General features: G+C 32.4%; 4 protein-coding genes across 5 annotated transcripts in view; 2 read left to right on the forward strand and 2 right to left on the reverse strand.

Annotated features, from left to right (window-relative positions):
- Positions 1 to 2,346: 2,346 nt before the first annotated feature.
- On the forward strand, positions 2,347 to 2,748 carry LOC105126717 (uncharacterized). The gene has a single exon (XM_011027675.1). The coding sequence runs from the start codon at positions 2,347 to 2,349 to the stop codon at positions 2,746 to 2,748; it is 402 nt and encodes a 133-aa protein (XP_011025977.1).
- A 5,140-nt stretch (positions 2,749 to 7,888) lies between these two features.
- Positions 7,889 to 11,954, forward strand: LOC105126612 (bacteriophage N4 adsorption B protein). Of its 2 annotated transcripts, none has more exons than XM_011027531.1 (4): positions 7,889 to 8,199; positions 8,896 to 9,742; positions 10,257 to 10,700; positions 11,444 to 11,954. In XM_011027531.1, the coding sequence occupies exons 2-4, from the start codon at positions 8,905 to 8,907 to the stop codon at positions 11,620 to 11,622; spliced, it is 1,461 nt and encodes a 486-aa protein (XP_011025833.1). In that variant the 5' UTR covers positions 7,889 to 8,199; positions 8,896 to 8,904; the 3' UTR covers positions 11,623 to 11,954. The 2 variants fall into 2 exon arrangements, with proteins under 2 accessions (XP_011025833.1, XP_011025832.1); XM_011027530.1 differs by having other exon boundaries at positions 8,901 to 9,742.
- A 198-nt stretch (positions 11,955 to 12,152) lies between these two features.
- Positions 12,153 to 14,722, reverse strand: LOC105126613 (mannan endo-1,4-beta-mannosidase 7). Its single transcript, XM_011027533.1, has 5 exons — positions 14,184 to 14,722; positions 13,894 to 14,088; positions 13,430 to 13,552; positions 13,095 to 13,297; positions 12,153 to 12,820 (listed from the first exon to the last, which is right to left on the reverse strand). Exons 1-5 carry the CDS (start codon positions 14,505 to 14,507, stop codon positions 12,358 to 12,360), a joined length of 1,308 nt encoding a protein of 435 aa, XP_011025835.1. The 5' UTR covers positions 14,508 to 14,722; the 3' UTR covers positions 12,153 to 12,357.
- A 4,430-nt stretch (positions 14,723 to 19,152) lies between these two features.
- The window catches only part of LOC105126617 (GTP-binding protein Era-like protein), a 9,300-nt gene continuing 6,107 nt past the window's right edge, over positions 19,153 to 22,345 (reverse strand). Inside the window, exons 4-9 of the mRNA XM_011027537.1 lie at positions 21,622 to 21,735; positions 20,942 to 21,067; positions 20,385 to 20,483; positions 20,174 to 20,275; positions 19,834 to 19,914; positions 19,153 to 19,504 (exon numbers count right to left, since the gene is read on the reverse strand). Of these exons, the coding sequence (XP_011025839.1) occupies positions 19,418 to 19,504; positions 19,834 to 19,914; positions 20,174 to 20,275; positions 20,385 to 20,483; positions 20,942 to 21,067; positions 21,622 to 21,735 (609 nt within the window). The 3' untranslated portion in view covers positions 19,153 to 19,417. The remainder of the gene's footprint in view (positions 19,505 to 19,833; positions 19,915 to 20,173; positions 20,276 to 20,384; positions 20,484 to 20,941; positions 21,068 to 21,621; positions 21,736 to 22,345) is intronic.

Raw genomic sequence — 22,345 nt, forward strand, 5'->3', positions numbered from 1 at the left:
AATCATATTGGTAAATAGAAAATAATTTTAAAAAATCATGATTATTATGTGTTGAGTTTTATAATTTCATTCAATTTATTTTTTATATAGGGTTGTTGTAATAAACTTCGTAATTTAGTTCAATTAACTTTTTATATAGGGTTGTTGCAATCTTAAAAAAAAAATATACTAGTATTGGTTTGATTCTCAATTTTTTGAGCTTTTGCATGGGCTTTTGTTTTATCATATTATTAAATAAAATATAATAAAAAATATAATTATTAAAAATTAAATTTCATGATTTATTTCAATTAACTTTTTATAAGGTTATTGTAGTCTCAAAAAACATCTTGATATTGAATTGATGCTTAATTTTTTAGTGTTTATTTTTTTATCATATAATTAAATAAAAATAGTTTCAAATAAAATAAAATTATTAAAGTTAACAGAGTTTATAATCTAGGTTACAGGGTTAATCTAAATTGACCTGAATTAATTTAATATATTATTATTTTAATATATTTTTTAAAAAAATATGTTCTTAATCTAAATTGACCTGAATTGATTTAATATATTATTATTTTAATATATTTTTTTAAAAAATATGTTATCATGAAAATATTTTTAAAATCAAATTATATTTTTATTAATTATGTGAATATTTTAACTTATCAAGTCAATTGAATTACATTAAAATAATTTTTATAGAATTTAATTCAAAATTCAAGTTATATAGTAGGAAATTTTATATTCAACCTGCTGAGTGCGGTTCAATTCGAGTATTACAGATTTTTTCTTTGTCGGTGCATTTATTTTTTTACATGTAATTTTTTTTATTCCCACAACAATGCAGTGCGGTGAATTATCTAGTATATCAATATACATTAATGACTTATAATGGATCAAAATACTTAGATCAATCACTATTAAATAAAAGAACTCGGTTGAGTTTCTTAAGCCTACATATTATAAGTGAAACACTTCTTATTCTTTCATGATTCTCCCTTTCTCCATCAAAATAAATCGAAGAATCCTTTGCATAAAATCTCCGATCAATTACAATAAATATCGAGCTTCATAAGCCAACTCAGTAATTCATTAATTCAAAGAGAATTCAATCAAGTTTTATTTTATATTATATTTTTTATCTAAATAATATTATTTTGATTTTAAAAATGAAAGCCAATGGATAATATTCACTTAAAAAAAACTCTAAAAAACAAAACCAACAACATTACAATATTATTTTAATAAATAAAAAATAAACTAACTTGGTTAATTAATTCAAAATCCAAATCTTAAACTAATTCTTATAATTATGCCACTATCCTTTGCCGACAGTAAATCATGGTGCTAGACGTCCTTAAAAAAAGGAATTCATGGTCAATCGTTTTTTTTTTTAGTGCATGCGAAAAATAAATCACTGTTGCTAATTTAATAAAATTATCATTCTATTTTATTGTTAACTAGGTTCCATTTTTTTTCTTTTTTTTTTTTAAAAAAAAAACACAACCACCTTTGTTGCTAAGGTACGAGAAAAAATCGAATTAAATCAAGAACTAAATTTCTTTATGTAATGATCTAAGCAACTCTGGAAAAAAAGCTTAATAACACGTTAAAAGCTCAAATTTAAACTAACAAATTAAATTGAATAGTAACATTATTAATTTTTTTTTTTTTTAAATCCAGTTTTTGCAAAGTTGCTCATTGACAGGCTCTAACTTTTTCTCATCACATCACATGTCACCTAGCATCATTAACATCAAAATTCAACTACCCATCAAGAGACCTGTTCCACTCTCTCCTTTGTTCTAGAGAAACTCTATGGAGCCACGCCATCATATGATTAAGACAATACACTTCCTATATTATTATTCCCAAAAAGAAGACAAAAAAAAAAAAAAAAAAAAAAAAAAAAAAAAAAAAAAAAAAAAACACTTCATACACCCAAAAAGCCGAACGCTTTATATATCCCACTGTCTTGGTCAAATATTGGACCTTGCAATATTTTAAGCATGGTTTCAAGAATTAAGTAAGTTTACTTCTAACGTTATATTTTAAATTAAAATCTTATGAAAAAGAAGTTTCTTGAAGATATTCCCAAGTAAAACCCATAATTAATTTAGAGAAATCAAAGACTTTATTTTATATAGCTAACTAAATCCGATTAAAATAAGTACCATGATGGTATATATATAAATAAATAACCGATAGAGGAGAGCTTGATTTGTAAGAAATACTTACAAGTAACAACTAATTAAAAAATTTAAACTTGCCGTGTCCCAAAAAAGAGACGAGGTCTTTGCGGTAATAAACAAAGAAGAAATTGGAAAAACAACAAACTTGGGTACGTAACAACAAGTGGCCATGTTTTCCATATACATCTCCCTGAATTCCTGCAGGTCAGATTACTTCCACCATCATCCTCAAGCCATGCTTAGGGCACTAAATAAACAAAGAAATCCACACAGGTATGAAAAGCTAGACAAGGAGCCGGATACCACAAGTATCGATCTGTTGGCCGGAGAGTTGGAGACATCTGAAAGCTTGCCGGCTCGTGAAGTTTCTGGTTCACCAAAGTTATGCACGCTAGGGCCAGAGTCGGCCCCTCAGAATGTTTCTTCGGTGAAGCCCAGCAGAAGAAAGGATAGTAAGAGCCACCCATTGTTCAGTCTCTGTGACGGTGCGGGAAGAAAGAAGAAACCTACGGCGAGGCCAGAATTTGCTAGGTACTTACAGTATGTGAAGGAAGGAGGGGTATGGTTATGAATCATATATCCTATATATATGGTATGTTACAAAATAATGGTGAATAAAAATTATGGAGTATATTTTTCATATTTCAACCCATTTTTTGGAGATTGTGCACTTACTTTACCTGCTTGTATAATTGTTAATTGTGTCCCTTTTAGTTTTAAGTGAATTATAAACTAGTCCCTTTAGTTTTTAATAAAGAAAGTAATTAGTCCTTTTATTTTAAACACTAATTACTTAATCTTCTTCTTCTCGAAACTAGAGGGATTGCTCTATACTATACTCTTTAGTTTTCTTACTCCTGTTTTCGGCTTTTGGCTCTGTTTGGTACAAAAACAAACCCAGGAAAAATGTCAAGCAATTTTATTACTTGGAATCAGATTTCCAGTTCTTCCCTAATTCTCTTATCATGTTGAGATTAATTTCTTGAAGATTAAAAGTCTTGATTACTAAATTGATGGTGATGAATGATCAATAAAGGGCAAGAATTAGCAGATTAATTAATGTTATGGAACTTTTAAAGGGTGGTGGAAAATATTTGACGAGATATGAGCAGAGCATAACATGGATGCAAAGCAGAATCTTTGCAATGTCGACTTCAATTGAAAAGGATTGGATGCTCATATGAGCAGTGATAGGAGCCAGCAATATAATTAAAAACTTGTATGAATGTCAACTTTGTAACCGTTAATTACTGTCTATATAGCTTAGATAAATCAATAATATAAATCATTTCCTACAATCTTACGTACCTTATGTAGCTTATTTAACTGTTTAAGTTTTTAGATTAAATTTGATAACATAATGTCTAGAGTAAGTATGAAAATATTTTTTATATTTGTTTTATATTTTACATAGCGTCTTAAAATTATTGAAAATTGTTAAAAAAATATTAATTTAATATTTTTTAGATTAAATATATTTTTAAAACAAGCTAAAACAAAAAAAAAAAATCGATGTTTAAATACATCCATGAGGTGGCTTAAATGAGACAATTAAGTTAACTAGTCTCCATTCCAAGATTTTGGGTGAATAAGTTTTCGACAGTGCTTTCCCTTTCATGAAACTATGTCTCAAATGGCCAATGAGTTTGGTTTGGCAAATCACTTCCAGAATAAAAACTAAAATCTTTTATTGTAAATAAGATATGTTGTTTGTGTATTACTGGGGTAGAACAATTTTTTTAATGTAAAAAAAGTGATAGGTTAAAAAAAATTCAAGCAAAAAAAAATTAAAAAAATAGAGTCAAACATTAAAAAAATATTTAGGGTTGAAATTAAAAATCACATGAAAAACAAAAAAAATAAAAGAATTATAACTAAATTTGACATAAAAATTAAATAAAATTAAATATTTTAAGAAAAATCAAGTGAAATTAAATGTTTAGGGATATAATTATAAGAAACAAATTTGTTAAGAAAATAATTAAAAAATAGCAATTAAAATAAAAGTTTAGGGATGAAATTAAAAAAAAATACAAATCAATCAAGAAAATGAGGATAAAATTTAAAAATAAATTTTAAAAAATTAAATGACGAGAAATGAAAATAAAAACAAAATTTAATTTGAAACAATTAATGTAAATAAAATAATTATAAATAAAAAAATAAAAATAAAAAACAAATTAAAGAACTGATATAAATTTTCAGCATGCAATTTAAAACAAAAAAAGAAGAAAATAAAAAAGAAAAACAAAAGAAAAATCATTCCAGACTAAATAACATTGTATCGTTGTACATATATTATCCAAAAATAAAAAAATATCAAAATAAATCAAATCATACATGAAAATATAAAAAGATGTCAAAATAAATCAAATCATACATGGAAATACAACTATAATCGTCAGAATGAATTAAATTGACATGAGAAATTAACAAAAAAACTAAGTTGTAAACAGATGTAAAGATATATGAATTCGATAGTTGACGTTTTAAACTAAAAGGATATTTAGTTTGCAACACAGAGATTCTCATCTTCCAAAATAGAACTAAATCATGTAATTGCTAGACAGTAACAAACCTGTATATAAATTGTATTACAACCGACCTATGTTTTAACGGGTTACATTATTGGATTGTCTTGTTAAGCTGTGAATTACTGGTTATTATTTTATTTTTATAAAAAATTATTATAATTAACTCACCTACCTCTCATTCAAATTTGATTAGATTCAATTCATAAAAGTAGTATAATTTAACTATTTAGATTTTAAATTTATTTTTTTAAATTTATTAATTTTAAATTTATAAATTACAAGCTCATTGATAACTTGCATTATTAATAATTTTAAAATTTATAAAATTAATTGGGATAATCACAAACTAAATCATATATTTATATTAATAAAAAAATACTAGATTCATGTCCACACTACCTTAAAATAAAATAATTTTAATATTGGGTTTTAAATCTTTGTATCTCTAAATCAACTCATCAAATCAATTCAAGTTTAATACCTAACCTTGAGCGAAAGATTTCAGTTTACATATATTGATGGTGAAATAATCAATGGTTGGTGTGTTTTTGTTGTAATCTCCAGCTGATAGAAACTTCGTCTAACCATAAAGAACAACGATGACAATAATTAATAATTATCTAGGTAGTGGTCAAATGATAAAGACTTAGAATTAAAGAGTTTGCTCTTTCTATAGTCTTATGTTCGAGTTCTTGGTTACTTATATGATGACCACTAGAGATTTATATGGTCATTAACTTTAGAGTTGATGAAATTAATTATAATACGTGTAAACTGACTCGAACATCTATGTTAATCTAAAAAAAACCGGTGAGTGTCAACCACTAATCTTTATGAACATAGAGAAAAGGAAAATGGAAAATTCACAGCAAGGAAAGGACAGAGGGCACGAAACCCCAATCCAAAACGTGCGCTTCTGGTTCTGGAAATTTAAAATTATATTATAGTGTTTATGAGGCATGGCAATTTCCTTACCTTAGATTTGGAATCTTCGTAGTCGGCTTTTGTTCCCATGATGTGGACCAGTAATATTCCATGGCCATTCCTTTGGTGTTCGGACATGCTGACATGGAGAAAGAATACGTGATTGATATAGCTGTGGCCTAAAAGAAAAGGCAAACTAGATGAGAGAGCTCCCAAGTTATTACCATCCACACAACTTGCCGATGTCTACACTTTTAATTTTTTTTATAATTTTGTTTAAAAAAATAAAAAGATATATAAAATAGAAAGATTGTGGAGAAGAGATGAGAAGACATTGTAGTTAACAAGATAATCCCAATCCCAAATTAAACATAGTCAATACGATATCTAATTATTATTTTTTAATGAAAAAGGCTTCACTCAAGAAAAATATACATCAAATGACTAAAATATTTCACCAATTTGGAAGTTGGCTTGTGTTTCTCTTGGAATGAGATTCTTTGCATTTTATTTTGTGAAAAAAAAATGCTTGGCTTGTCAATTTTTAAGATTATTTTCAAAAACTATATTTAGTATTTTAAGTGCAATAAGTTATTTCCTTTTTTTTGGTGAATATCATGATTCATGAGTTATTACATTTTAAGCAAAATTCTAGTATGTTAAAAACTTTAATTATCCCACATTAATTAAAGTCTCATTTGCATATGTTTTTTTTAATTAAAAAGAGACAAAAAAGGGGTAAGTGGTGACCATTGAACAAAACATCCCTTTTTTTTTTGTTAGCATTTTTTTGGATTGGATTATATATACAGAGATCAATTTTATTTTCAAGATTCATATTAAAAGAATCAAACAGTTCAATATGTGTTTTATTTTAATTTTAAAATTTTAAAATTATCAAATATATTGATATCAAAAATAATTTTTTTAAAAATAAAAATATTTTAAAATTAAGTGTATATTTTCTGTTATAAAATCCAACTCAACTAGTGGATTAAATGACTCATTAATTTAATAATAAATCGAAAAACATGTTTTTTTTAAATATTATTTTATAATTTTTTTAAAAAATTAAAATTTAGATTTACTGAGATGAACCCACCTAATCCACAAACTATATTTGATCCTATAATTACAAGTCTAGTGTTATAACTACGTTAGATGGTCCTTATCTTTTCCAATCCCCTCAAATTAATTTTAACAAAGCAATAGGAACTTCTGCGTGGTGGGAACTCTGTAGTAAAACAATCAAAGCGAGATTTAAGCGATCCATTATCCAAAAACGACATCAACTTCTCGAATCATAACCCTAATACGGCATCTCCAAACACTCAGGAGTCAGGACCAGCTGGTCCAACATTTATCTCAGACACCAAACATTGTCTCCGCTGTCAAGTCAAACACTCTTGTTTGACCGTTTCTACCAGCAGACAGGACCCAAAAAAGGACTTTGAATTTTGATTCAACAACGCAACAAAAAGCTCCCTCCAAATTAGTCCTCCTACTATATGATAAATTTCAATTGGACCTTCAGATTATGTTTAATCCCAATTAAATCCCTAAGAGTCCAGAAGCTTACCGTTTGATTCTTCCATCCATATCTACAATGGGTTTATTATGCTTAAAAGACAACGCAATTTCATAAGAAGCTAGGACTTTTTCACTAAATATTAGTGAAAATTTAAATAAAAAGACCCCAGTAAAATTAATTATGGTTTAATTAAGATGATGATTCGCTTTATGATTTTACAATTTATGCAGTAAACCCAATTTTGTCATGAAAGTTTTCTAAACCCTTAATTAATAATCACTTATCTTCTTACTTTACTATTTAAATTAAATAATAATACCATTTTGATATTTATACATACATATCATTAAATCTAAAATTATAATATTCTTTAAGCATTGGATATTTGAAAAAAAAATATTTCAAAGTTTACAAAGTCAAAGCCACTCTTAAAAAATATTAGCAGTGATCAATAGTTGGCTATATTATTTTATTACATCCAACCCAATTCAAAATAGGCAAGGCCTTATTCCTCATAGGATGCAAGAGGGGAAAGAGGGATCTAATTGAGAGAAAATATATTAAAACAACTAAATAGAAAAAATAGTTATAATTTGGGGACTAATCTGAACTTTGAAAAGTCCAGAAAAACCCCTTCACAAAACGTGGGCAATTACGTGTGCCCTAGGGAGATCGATCGAGATAATTTATACCCGAAAAGGCCAATTCATTTTATTTTATTTTTTGTAAGAAAAAAAACCCAAAAAACTTGGACAACAAGCGGCTTCTTTATTTTCCCCTTGTTGACAGATAGCAGGGAGGGAAGAGTCGTGAATTTCAATCTACGACAGGACACCACCATATAGTGCTACTCCTTCCAAAATCATGTCGTTTTGCCCCCCCCTCCCACCCCCCTCTCCTCGCTCTTCTATACCAAATAATCTTCATTCACTCTTCCCCTGATCCTTCATTTCTCTGTTAATATTATCAGCTCATTTTTATTTGTTTATTTATATTTAGGCGTCTCCTCTCCTTCAGCTCCTTCGCTATCAAGGTAATTTTTTAGCTGTATTTCTATTCTCTTTCTTTTTCCGTGTGCAAAAGTTGATGTTAAGATTTGCGTCAGCTGGTTTTCAGCAACCAAACAGTATCGTTTTTGCTTTCTATTTGATATCGAAATCGGGGTTTTCTCTTTCTCTATCCGTGTACAAAAGTTGATGTTAAGATTTGCGTCAGCAGTTTTTCAGCTACCAAACAGTATCGTTTTGGTTTTCTATTTGATATCAAAATCGGGGTTCGCTTGCTTTGATTGTGTAGCTTAGCTTAAAAGCTGGGTGGATTTTTTTTTTTTTTAAGTTTTTGTCATCTAGAAATCTTATCTAAGCTAGAAATGGAGCATTAGGCTCTATTTGTTTTTTTTTTTTGGGGGGTTTCTTGATTTGATTGTATAGTTTGGCCAAGTAATTGTGTCGAAAGTTGAATTTTTGTTGAATATGTAGTTTATTTTTGTGATTTTATAATCAATCTAAGCTAGTTTTGTGAATATGTAGTTTATTTTTGTGATTTTATGATCAATCTAAGCTAATTTTGTTTAATTTCCACTAATTTTCCCCTAATTACGAAATTTAACTTCTATTGTCTTCTATTATGGATTTTATTTGGAATTGATTTATTGTTAACTAAGTTGTTTAATCTCTAAATTTCTAGTTACTGAATTTAATTCTTCATTTGATGACTGTTGTTGTGGTAGTGTAGAAGGATGCCACATTTTACTGCATTAGCTTTGGATAGGTTGTTAGAACCTGGAGCATCCCAATCCGTCGACATGCCAGTTCCTAGTTCAAACAACAAGTACCCAGTCCCGAAGCCGCAGCCGAAGCCAAAGCCTCCTCCACCAGAATTGAAGCCACCTTTACCTAATTCAAACCTGGAGAGGAGGAATAGTACATCGGTGATAGAGAGGAAAGGTAATCGTCCTCAAATATCGCCTGGACTGTATGCGACTCCTGAATCGACCCCACTCCCTGATTCACCAACTTCGTTTCCTCCTTCGCCTTATATTATTAATCACAAGAGACGCGGGCCACGCCTCTCAAAGAGCTTTTCGGAGGATGATGTAGCTTCTAGGAAGAAGAAATTGGAGAAAGTTGAGGCGAATGGGAATGTGAATAATGGGGTAAATAAGGTTGTTGATTCAAGTAATGGGCATTCAGTTACTCTTTTCATCCCTAGTTCTGTTGAAGGTGAGTTCGTGAATGATGTAAACAGGTGTCCTGGTAAAGAGGATGTTGTGAATGGTGTCCATGATTGTCCTATTGAAGTGGGCCATGTTAATGGAAGCCATGGTGGTGAAATAGGGAGCAGTCGTGTGCAACTTGGGACTGGTGATACGAGGAAGGACTTGTCCATGGAAAAGGATATGTTGAAGCCGATTGAGCAGAATGTGGAAAGAAATGGGGACAGTGATGATTTCTTTGATCCACAGGATTCCATGAGTTATACTAGCAACACTGATGTTGAGGACACCACTGCAGTTGGGAGTTCTATGAAGCTTACTGCAGCTTTGCCAGTAGGAGAGTTCTATGATGCTTGGGAAGGTACTTGGGTGTTCATATCTTGCATCATTCTGTGTTTGTTTTACTTTAGTAGATCATGTGGTTGTTAGAAAAGTTATAGTTGCTTGTTCATCTTTTTTTTATCTGCTTGCATCATGTAGTTTGGCATCTTGCTTTTAATCTGCCACATTTAAGAAGCATCTCATAGCTTGTTGCAGCTATGATGCTGGGGAGTCATTGCTCCTGTTACATTTTCTATATGGTGTGTTGTGTCCTTTCTTTTGTTATTTGCATACATTATATTGTTTGTCATCTCGTCTTTAGTCTGGCATCCTTTTACCACATATTTTGCTTCTGAATGGTGAGTTTCTCATTCGTTGTTCATTGACTCATATGGATACAAAATAAGCAGCTGTTTAAAATGATGATTTCAAGCATTATTGTTTCCCAAGACTATTTCTGGATTCTCTTAGCAAAAGTAGTAGTGTGACAAATTGTAAGTAATAGAGTCATAAAAGAATGCAGAAGCTTACTCTTGTGTTTTTACTATCACTAGAGCTATCCTCTGAGAGTGGGCAACAGCCTTCTCCTTCTCCTCACAACAATGGAGCTGAATTGCGTGAAATGAGATTGAGTTTGTTGATGGAGATAGAGAAGCGGAAGCAAGCAGAGGAGGCTTTGGATAATATGCAAAGCCAGTGGCAGAGGATCAGACAAGAATTAGCTCTGGTAGGGCTTTCCCTCCCTGCTTGTCCTGTTGATGTGCCAGAGAGTGATCAGCCATCAGATGCGAATCCTGCAGAGGAGATTTGCAAGCAGATCTATCTTGCTCGGTTCGTATCAGAATCTATAGGAAGGGGCATTGCAAAAGCTGAGGTTGAGATAGAGATGGAAGCTCAGGTTGAAGCAAAGAACTTTGAAATTGCTCGATTGTTGGACCGACTTCATTATTACGAGGCTGTGAATCGAGAACTGTCTCAGTGGAACCAAGAAGTTATAGGTGAGATTTTTGTTAAATGTTCAAAGGTTTTGCTAGTCAGCTTGCTCATTTATTTTTAACTGGTGTTGCTTGTGGAATTAAAAAAAAAAAACTTAGCTGCATTTCTAATTTTTAATGTATGCTGCTTCATGCTGATGCTCTAAACCCATTCAAGTTATTGGACCCAAAAAAATAAAGTTGAGAAATCTGGTGTACTCCTAGAAGGATGGTACTGGCTTGGTGGTGATTGGCTTATAGCTGGGTTAGGAATTTATAAAACTAGTTATGAAATTTCCTGCACAGTTTGTTGATCTAGCCAACTAGAAAGCTTAAAACAGTGCTGCTAACATTTAAGCACCCCGACCCAGTGGTTAGTGGTTTTACCATTATATGCATGTATGATTGACCAGACCCAGTGGCCTAACTGGTTTTCAGTAGTTCAATTTGATTGGCAAGTTTGCATGTATGGTTAGTGGTTATACCATTATTTGCATGTAGACCCAGTGGCCTAACTGGTTTTCAGTAGTTCAATTTAATTGGCAAGTTTGGGTTGGTTTGAAACCATCAGTTCTTGCATTCTTTCTAAATGCGTTGAGTGGGGAACTTTTGAACAAGTGTGAATTAAGAAAAATGTTGAGATCTCCTGTTGTAAGCATGCTCAATTCACAGCCTTAGTTAAGGTTCCAGTTACCAGCCCTAATTCGAGCCCCATTAGATTGTATTACTAGATTCTTGTTCTAATTTTTTGGCTTCTAAATTTGCAGAAACAGCACGTCGTAATAGGGAGATAAGGAAAAGGAGGCAGAAGTGGGTTTGGGGCTCGATTGCTGCTGCAATCACCCTTGGCATGACAACCTTGGCATGGTCATATCTCCCAGCAATGAGTGGATCATCTTCTTCCAGTGATTCTCATGCTCCAGAGCATGATGATACAGCTAATTGATGAGCATCTGACCGACCAGTAGACTCCGATGTCATGTCACAGAAGAGGAGAATACAATATTGTATATGCTGTCTTTTGAATACCAACCTCTTGCTTTTGTTCCTAGCAATTTTCCTGCCTGCTGAGATTGCCGGGTTACCATTACCATCATAATAATTCATTACTGCCTTACTGGCAATCTGGGAGGTGATTAAATTTTGTTTGGGTCAATGATCATCTGGAATCATGTCTTTAGCCTTTTTGTGAACCTAAGGCTGTGCCGATACATGCACGAACACCATACAGTTTAGTCTTAACATTTCCAAAATGTTAGAAAAAGAGCTTTCTATCTAGGGGGCAAATAGCATCGTTGATTTTACTTTGTTCTGTATTCAAGTTTCTTTTATTCCTCTGCAAGTTTCCGCAGCAATGAAACTAAGGTCAATGGAATTGATGCGTTCAAACATGATGATCCCTGCCAGAAATTGTCGCAACCTAGGTCATGCTAGTGCCATGGAAACTCACTTGAATTTACTTCTACGAAAAGTAGGTCTCAAGCTCAAGTACAGATACTGAGAAGTTGATCTTGTATAATATATTTGACTTGGCTACACTCCTAGACGAGCACCATTCATCTCTAAGAGAGATTTACCATTTCCCCAGAATCTCACTCATTACACTCAAAACACAACAGCTTCTTCTATGGGACATCATTTTTTACAACACTAGCTTTGACGTGCTAAAATCATAGTGCTTTCAGTTTCCAATACGCTTGCCTTTATTTCCACCCTGCCAACGACCCCTCCTAGCCCTGGCGGCCCTTGCTTTCTTCCACCTCTCCACATTTCTCGTTCTCATAAATATCTTTCGAATTTGTTTAAGCTTGTGTGCCTGTTGAGCTATAACATTTGCAGTTGAGGAAGGTTGCCCCAGGACTACTTCATACCCGTCACGAAAATTGCCCATTCCTTCAGTTAAAAGTTGCCAAAACAGGCCTCCTGCAGCTGCTCCTCCTCTTTTAGCTGATGAATAGATCTTGTAGTACACGGTATTGAACATTAGGTCTCTCTGGTATGTGCTGAAACCAGGGTCTTTCCAAGATTTTCCAAATTCTGCAATGAGTATTGGTTTTCGAAGAATGTTTTGCGCATCTTGTATGTGAGTGTCAAGCCAGTTGTTCAAAAAGGAAAGTTGGGATCGATCACTAGAGCTGGATAACCTGTTCAAGCATCAAGAGCATGTAAGAAACAATCAACAAGGTAATTGAGGCATGGTTCTGTTACAGTAATTCAATAGCTCGGTCAACATGGATTTCTGTGGATAGCTACAAATCTGATCAACCCAGTGGCATTTATCCATTTAGTAGCGGCTATTCAACTTTTAACAAGTATAGGCTACACAAGGATTCAATCTAGAAGGACATATCTCTGTTGTAATGCAAATTGGTTCTCGAGTATAGCAGATTCTGAAGTTTTTATTATATTGCAAGTTACCATTGATCAGGATATGCATGGGCTGTTGCAAAATCAATTCCGGGGATGCGGTTATTTGCGATGAAGTCTGTTCCTATCTTCAAACCAGGATTGAGTCTGTTCCTCTGTGGCGTTGAAGGTCCATAAAATCCTTCTAAACCAACTTCCAGTAAGTGATTCCTGTCAATTGACTTCACAAAGGAAGCCATTCCTGTTATCCAGGCCTATATCAAACAAGCACCAAAGCCAACAACAGTTAAGAAGAGTGGTTGAAGTGCACAACTTTGAGGTTAGATCCATCCAGGGATAGGAAAGAAATAAAGAAAAGACAACAAGAATAGGGGAGGTAAATAAACCTGAATGGTTCTTCCAGAAGGATCAGATGTGCATCTAGGCTCATTCATAAGCTCCCATGCCATGATTGTTGGATCATCTTTGTAATGAATTCCAGTAAAGCTGTTATATCTATAAAGAACGGTCTGCAAAAACAAAAGGTCATACATAAGTTAATATTGACTTCATATGTATGCATCATGTCTCAAACAGGAAAAGTCCAGAAATGCTTCTTTATGACTGTTAATTCTGTCATAGAACACTATACAAACTGGAGTGAAATATTGAAAGAAGATATCAGAGATAAATCATGACGAGAACGCAGGGCAAGTTGCATGTTCTACAGCTCACAGTTTCTGATTCTTTAGTCTGCTATACAAGTTTGAAGAAATCCATGCCATGTATGCCTACCAGGGGGGAAAGAGACAAAAAAGAAAGAGGAATTCATATGCATATAGATATTATACCAGGGAGAAAAGACTCTTGCCTTGACATGGTTCTTGTAGTAACCCTTGACAACAGGGTGTCTAAAGAAATCATCTTCAGATGTCAGATACTGCCCTCGACTTCTCGCCCAGTTCACATACTGTTTCTTCCCTCCAAAGCTATCATAGTTGTTAGCCAAGCTTAGAATGAGCTTGATCCCATATCTTCTAGCCTCAGCTATAACAAAATCCAACCCCTTTACAGATTGTCAAAAGAAAAATAGATCAGCAAGTTTGTGAGTTTTGAAGATTTAAGAAGAGGCATAGCTAAAAGGAACAAAGATTCAAGGACCTTAAACATTTGTTCATTGTAGGAACCAGGGGAGTACTGTAGAGGACTGTAACCACCATCACTAAAAGCCCAGGTTCTGGCCACAGTGAGACCATGGCTTGCTGCTTCACGAAATGCAGCTGAAACTTTTGATCTCTGGGATGGATCAGAAGCTGTATACATCAACCAGTAAGCATTGAAGCCATTTGCATAGTAAGGGCTACCATTCAACAAGAACTGCACTCCTCTAGCTCTAATGAAACCATCTCCTGCTTCAACATGGAAATGAAGACATCCTTGATGGATCAAAATGGTTAGCAAAAGAACCAAAGTCAAATGCCTCATCTCTTTCTCCCTCTCTCACACACACACACACTGACTCTATCAGAAGGAATCTTAAGCCTAACGGGAAGGGAGGATTGCTGTTTAAAGCTGGGAGAAGTTTTTTCCTTTACAAACTGCAAGATTATCAAAACGCTACAAGCAACTGCCGATAGAGAAACAGACAAAGCTTTTTTTTACTTTCTCTTTCTGCCATGTAGAACAGGACCTTGAAAAGGCCACCAATCCATTATCTTGTTTTTTTGGGTAAGTCACCAATCCATTATCTTTCCTCTAAACCTCCAAGGTAAAATTCTTTTATCCCTTTGGAGTCCCCACGATCATCTCTTTTCCCATACATCACAAACACATTGTCATAGTCTCCATAAATCACGGCCATTTCATGGCATAAAGCATAGCAATCACCTAAATTGTTAGATCGATATTTAATTTCAGTTTGACGAAAAAACTTAGTTTGAATCAGATAAAAATATTTATTTAGAAAATTTAGAATAATATTATTTTAATTTATTAAAAAAATTACCAAATAACAAATCAGTTCTTTTTATTTTTTTTAATAAAACTAGTTTACATCCAATTCTAAATGGCCTCGTCAAACCGGGCTAGTTTTGACATGCGTAAAGCAAATATGAAAGATCAAGAAGAAGCTACGTTGATTCTAGTCCCAAATCTCTTACTATGTGAAATTCCTCGCTGAAAATTCTAGTGTAGCATTTGTCTTTCTCTCCTTTAATAAAGCATTTGGCATCTTTCTTTAAGTATAATAGCTGGTTACTTCTTTAACCCTGTTGCCTATTTGCATTTCTCTTTAATTAGTTGCCACCTCTTTGCTGTAACTACGACGGGGTTGCTCGTATCATGGGTGTTCAATGTCCAGAACCCACCCAACAACCAGGGTCAATGCCCGTTCACAGCTGGTAACCTTAGCAAAACCAGACCAAGTACTAGATAACCCTTTGCCATCTTGTATAAGAACTGGCGATATAGCAGCCATTCATTTTCAACAAGCAAAAGATGAACCCAGTAGCCTTTTGATCAATACTTCATTAACCATGATGGTCTCTGAGAGGGAGCTTTTCATGAAGGGCATGGCATGGCAGGCCAATCATTCACCATGCTCATTGAATATAACAAATACAGAAAAACATGCATGTGTGTGTTCATGTAGCTTTAGCTAGTAGAAAGACATTGTTGGTTATTGGTTAAGGTCTAATCTGTTCATATATTTAGAGAACTTATTAGAAGTAGCCGATTCTATATATATATATATATATATATATAAACCGAACCTAACCTTTTACAAAATGAATTTTTTTTTTCTTTTTAATTTTTAAAATTACTTTTATAAAAATATTCTAACTATAAAATATCACTTTGTTTCTAAAATAATTAATCTAATAAATTTTTAAATCAGCAGTAAATACCTTTAAATCTTGATAGAGAAAGGTCACCTTCAGATATTTGCTGCTCTTAACGTCTCCATCTTACCCACCAACGCGTCAAAAGTTCATGGATTTCATTGATGAACCCATGTGAGTTAGAGTGCCTTTCCCCCTTCATGGTCCTACCATTTATTTTATTTTTTTAATATATGATAATATCAAATGGATGCAAAGTATATTATTTTCTTAATATATGTTCAAGAAATATGCTAAAAATCTTAACAATTTTGGCGAGTTATAATCCTGTAAGCAACATCTGTCAATTCATGATGGATAAAACATAAAGATCTTTGAGCTTTCATAAAGTATGATTTTTTTTTCAAATTATACATGTAGACAAATATCTTTCTCTTGGAGACAACCGAGGAAGGAGATGCACTATTAGGCCTCATGGATGGTAAGTTTTGGCCTCCTCCCAGCATTGCCAGTAAATGTCAATTCCTTTAGAACAACAGTATATGTAGAACTCTAATTTAAAAGGGTAAGCATATCTTTTTTTTTAAAAAAAAACAAGTTTTGATTGTAAAAATAAACAGAAGTGGGAGAAAAATCTCTGATAGATAGGAATAAAAACAAGAAAAATTCAATGAAAAAATGGAATTGGCTTTAAGTAGCCGACATCAACTCGACTCAAATTAGGGTGTTTTGTTGAGAGAGAGAGAGAGAAAGAGAGGGAGGGAGGAGAGGAGAGACAAGAGGTATAAAATAGAATTCATAATCTTACCACTCTTCCTTGTGGCCCCTGTCCAGATATCAACTTTTTATATGATCCAAGCACAATCTAAGATTGTGTGAAGGAACATGGATCATCAATGGTGGGACAAACCCAATCACACCATCTAAGACAAAATAAAGAGCTCGGAAGACGATAGATGGTGTCATTATCACATTCTACTACGTGACAGGTGCATTACTGTTTATCGAGAGACATCACTTTAGTTTTGTGATGTAGAATTTCGTCACTTGGGAACTGACAGGTTAATGAGGGTTTCGAGAGATCTAACCTGTCTGAAGACCCGTGGCATGTGATGTCTGGCCGTGCACTGAAAACTACAGTTCTGGGATTTACCAGCAGCTTGTGAAGCATCTAGAAGGACATTTGGGTCCTTGATCACTTGTTTGCATTAGCAGAACCTAATCCTACTATATAATTCACTCTTGATTATTGAACCAGTTAAATTATATCTTTGTTCTTCACCAGGAAAATCAATTAACTGGCTTTATCGAGTGAATGAGCCTTTTTACTGGGTTTATCAGTGATTAATCAGGGACATCCGGTGGTCTTTTCATGATTAAATTACTTGATTCATCTTCTTTTTTTTAAAAAAAAAAAACACTTAACAATGATGCAGGGGTTCTTTTTTTATGTCTCACTTTTCAAGCTCAATGTAATGATTTTATTGCTCTTTAAATTGAGATTCTTAAAATTTGACTGCATGAGATTATGATTTCCAAATGTGTTTTTTTTTATATATATATAATTATTTGGTTTCAAGGTTGATGTAGTATTTTGATAAATAAAAAAATAAAAAAACTACTAATTTATGTGTTGTATTGGTTAGTTGCTTTATTGTTGTTAGATAACACGTGTAATTAACTTCGATGATAAAAACAATATTTTCCCGTGTCATTCTATTTATCTCAGCATTTTATTTTTTTTTAGTTTGCGTGTATGATCGACATATATTCAATTCAATGCCAACAACTTTGTTTTTCCCTTTATTTTGTTTTCTCCTCTTGCAAATCCACATGTAGCCCTCCAGATTTGCAAATCAACCTTCTAAGTTTGTTTACTTTAGATCTGGTCTATTATTATTATTATTATTATTATTATTTATTTTATTTTAATTAATTTCTCAAAATTAATTTTTATTTGCAATTTAATTATCCTTTAATTTTTTTAGTCTATTAGATCTATATTTTTTTATTTTTTTTTATTAAAGATAGTTTTTTTATTTTTTTTTCAATTTCACTATCTTTCGTTTTTTCCTTTCGTATTTAATACTCATTTTTTATTGCTATTTTTAAATTTTTAAATTAAATTTTTTTATTTTATCTTATAACATTAAATTAGTTAATAATTGAGTTTTTTAATTGAATCTAAATTTATAATTTCATGGGTTATGAATTTAAAAGATTAATTCATATTTAGAAGATTCATCTAGACTAATTTTTATAGATTGAAACAATAAATTTACTATTTTATCCTTCAAAAAATTTCACAATTACCCTCCTTCAATTATTATGAATTAGATATTTTTTTAATGGATCAAGATAGTACTTTTTATAACTTTGTTGAATAGTTAAATTACTAGAATATCTTTAAAAGTAAAATAACACTTAACTTAAGTTTAGTTTTTTTTTTAAAAAAAAAAATTTAAAAGTAAAATAACACTTAACTTAGGTTTAGTTTTTTTTTTTAAAAAAAATTATTTTTCAAAAAACAATATAATTACTTTATTGCCCTTAAAATAAAAAATTTTAAAACAAAAGCTTATTCATAATCTCATATTATTTTTTCTCGTTTGATCTTAAAGAAAAAATTGATATTTTAATTAATATTAGTAATAATTTTTAAAAAGTTGCTTACTAATTTAATTTTAACTAAACCCAAGTCTATGTTATGAATTTAAAAACCTATGTTTAAAAGATTCAAAAGATTCGTCTCAATCAATTGTTATGAATTGAAACAATAAATTTACCACTTTATCATTCAAAAAATCTCAAACTCACCCTCATCTAACGTGGATTAGACATTTTTGAATTAGTCAGGGCCACTACCTTCTTTTTATATGCGCAATTAAATTACTAAAATATTCTTAAAAGCAAAACAAGATTTAATTTAGATCTGAAAGTTTTGCAACAATCTTATACCTTGAATTGCAGTTTTATAAATGAAATTAACTCGAATAATTCAATGTATTATTTTAATTTCTTTTTAAAAAAATACATCATTATCACTTAAATATTTCAGGTGGCATGCATCAAATTTTGACTTTGACTTTTTATAGTCTAAAAAATGATTCAACCTAAAACATATTCTTTATAGAAAACCTGAAAAAAGTAGTATTTTCTAACCACCAACACCCTTTTTCCTAGATTGAAAGCTTCAATTCTAAAGAGAATCGCCCATGAGGTCATACCATTTGGCCCAAGATCTATAGCCATGCCCACTTTTAAGCCACTGTCTCAAACTTGGCTGGTAACAACATGAAGATATGGCTGGTGTTTTTCGCTCACACATAGAGAATGGGGCAGAGCATTGCCCATGGACGGACAAAATTTTCCAGCCAAGGTTACAAGTTACAACAACAGCTGGCCTAACTACTGAGAGGATCGACAAGGCTTCTATTAACTGGAAAAGATCAAAGCAAATGGAAAATTGGAATGAACTCTATGTAACAATTTTACAATGGTGTGGCAGCTTCACTTGCACCGGTTGAATGCAGACAAATTGATAAAAACTTCATGCTATAATGCGCTAATTTGCCCTCCATAGCCATAATACTTCAAAAGCCCTTCATCTTGCCGCCAATTCTCTTTTACTTTCACTTCTATCTGTTTAAAAAATGAGTCATGCATTTGGTAAAATATAAGATAAAAATCTTGAAGTTTGAAAATGCAATATGGAATAAAGAACATTTGTGTGGATTGACATTTCAGTACACAGTGTTAGCTTTCAGGTATGTACTCACATTGGAAATTAGTATTTGATTTTTCTGTATTTACCCTCATATTTGGAGGGAAGGGAACAGTGCCAATGTTTATTTTTACAACATGTCTGACACAGAAACATGTCAAGGTAAACTAAACAACCAACAAAACAGAATGGCCAAGTAATGATATATGACTGATGATTATGAAGTTGTTACTGAGTAACTCTTTACCTCAAGATATACTTTCTTCTGAAGGAAATCCTCAATGTCCAGCCGAGCAGCTGTGGCAAGTAATTTCAAAGCCTTCCCTTCCTGCAGTGGTTAAGTGCACTCGAATTAAGACCAAAAAAAAAAAAAGAACTGCACAAAATGTTATGCACATGTGTGTTTACAGGCGCACACACTTAATCTTTGGATTGAATCTCTGATATCCAGTACAATCTAAAACAATCACGGTTTAAATCAGTCAAGCAATAGCTTCTTGAGATCTCATTAATATACCAAGTCATATATGCACTTGAAAACAGCTTGCCATTTCATGATCCATTCCATAACTAAAAGGCCAACTTACTTTTCCAATGATAATGATCTTCTGTGTGTTCTTCTCAACAACAATCTCCACTTGAATAAAATCTTTGGCTGTTGGCCTAGCTTTATAGCTGACCACATTGACCTACAGGGTACACAGAGAAACCAACGTTGTTGTTATTCATCAACTAAAGCTGGTTTTGGTGGGTTGAGGAGCAGAAGATATTAGCCAACCTTGGGACACCATAGTTTACCTGACATGCATAAGGAACCTCATTGCGGAATTGCATAAAGATCTTTTCTCTTACAATTTCAGCTACGAAGAATCTTTCTGGGTGCTCACTAACAATGTCCTGAGAATGTCAAAGCAAAAACAGCCTAATGTGTGAAAACACAATAGGAAAATAAGGAAAACAATCCAAAGCCAACCACAGATGGCAATACTGCTTATATCATTTGTGATCACAAACAGATAAGACAAGAATAAATAAGGCAATGTCTTACCATGTCAGTGGCACCAGTGACAAGACTCAAATAATGGAAGATCAACGGAGTTACTTACTGCTGGCTTCTTTTAGGTGTAATGCATAGCAAAAATGGAAGTTAAGTTTCGTGGTTTGCTTTCTCATATTTTATAATTAATTAACCACTAGCAGACCAGGCGCTCAAGATAATATACTGTTTCATTCATGTAGTTAAGTTCAAATGATTAACTACCTCCAGAGAATACGTCTATGTTTACTCAGATAAAAAAACATTTACTCAGAGAAAAAAGGGGAAAAAAAGAAACATGTAGTTCAGTTCAATGTACCTTTGGATAATAAGCTGGCCCCATGGGAAGTTTTGAAAGTATCCATTCCTTGATATCTTCCACTCCTTGACCAAATTTGGCACTCACAGGTATGACCTCATCAACACCTGTAAATTTCTCATACCACTGCAAAAAAGTGAAATCTGTTCAGGGATCAGAGTTATTTAAAGAAGCATAGAAAACATAAAATACCATTTTTTAGGACAGTAGATATTCTCTGGCAAGACAAGACCATAGAACATCCAACATGACATTGACAATTTGCTATCATAACCACTATTGCATTTAGCACAAATCATTACAATCATATGAAATCAACCACCAAAATACATGTAAGAAACTTTTGATTCATATTTACAGCCAATGCACCGGCTGACCATACATTTAACTTCTGATTTTCTTGTGTTGATGGACAGGATATTTTATCAATGTCAGAAGAATCTAAATGTAGGCAAGTGCAATCACAGATATAGAAGAATAGGTGACAACTCGAGGACAAATTTGATCTACCCTTTATCTCTTAATTACATTACTTGGCAAATTATCTTATTATTGGCGTAATAATGATCAAAAGTCATAAACCAAAAAGAAAGAAAGAAAGAAAGAAAAGATAATTATCAAACATAAATAATGAAGACAACTTATCATGCCAAAATAAGTATCAATCAAAAAGATCTCACCTCAAGTTTCTTTGCAATTTCACCAGGTTTGATCAAGTCTTTCTTGTTCAATACAAGTAAAGTGGGCACATTGTCTTTGAGGTTTCCCACACCTTCTTCCAGCATTTCATCAATCTAATCAAGAAATGGAATTTAGAAGAAAAGTAGAAAGAAAGAACTGCAAATAATTGCACAAACAATTAGCATACCTTTTCAGGTGCTCTGCAAGCATCAACAATAACTAGTACGCAGTCAGCATTGATGGCAGCACTCCTAACATTCTTCATCATCATAGAATCCAACTTGTGCATTTTCTTCTCGATAACACCTGGTGTATCATAAAGTATCATCTGCAAGAAAACCTTTCAGTCAGGTGATCCGCATTGAGCAACTAAGCAATCATATATTTAAGTATCATCAATTTTTCTTTATGTCTAAAGCGGTAACCTAAACAGTTAAAAAAGCATCATTACAATATTACTTACAATTTATAAGAAAAATATGATTAGCTCATATCTAAAACAACTCAGTCATTCAAATGCTTAGCCTAGAGATTTCAAATTTTCTTTCAATGGTTCTGGTTTTCTTACAAATCGTTTTCCTATGTATCTAAAGACCATTCAACACGTCTTCCAACAAGGAGGAACGCAAGCTTCTCATTACAACATGCACAAGCTAAAAGGCATTAACCAACGCAACACTCTACAATAACTAGATTACCCTAGGAAAAATTGTTCAACACTCA

This window comes from Populus euphratica, unplaced genomic scaffold (assembly GCF_000495115.2).
Source record: "Populus euphratica unplaced genomic scaffold, PopEup_1.0 scaffold41.1, whole genome shotgun sequence".
NCBI classification, from domain to species: Eukaryota; Viridiplantae; Streptophyta; class Magnoliopsida; order Malpighiales; family Salicaceae; genus Populus; species Populus euphratica.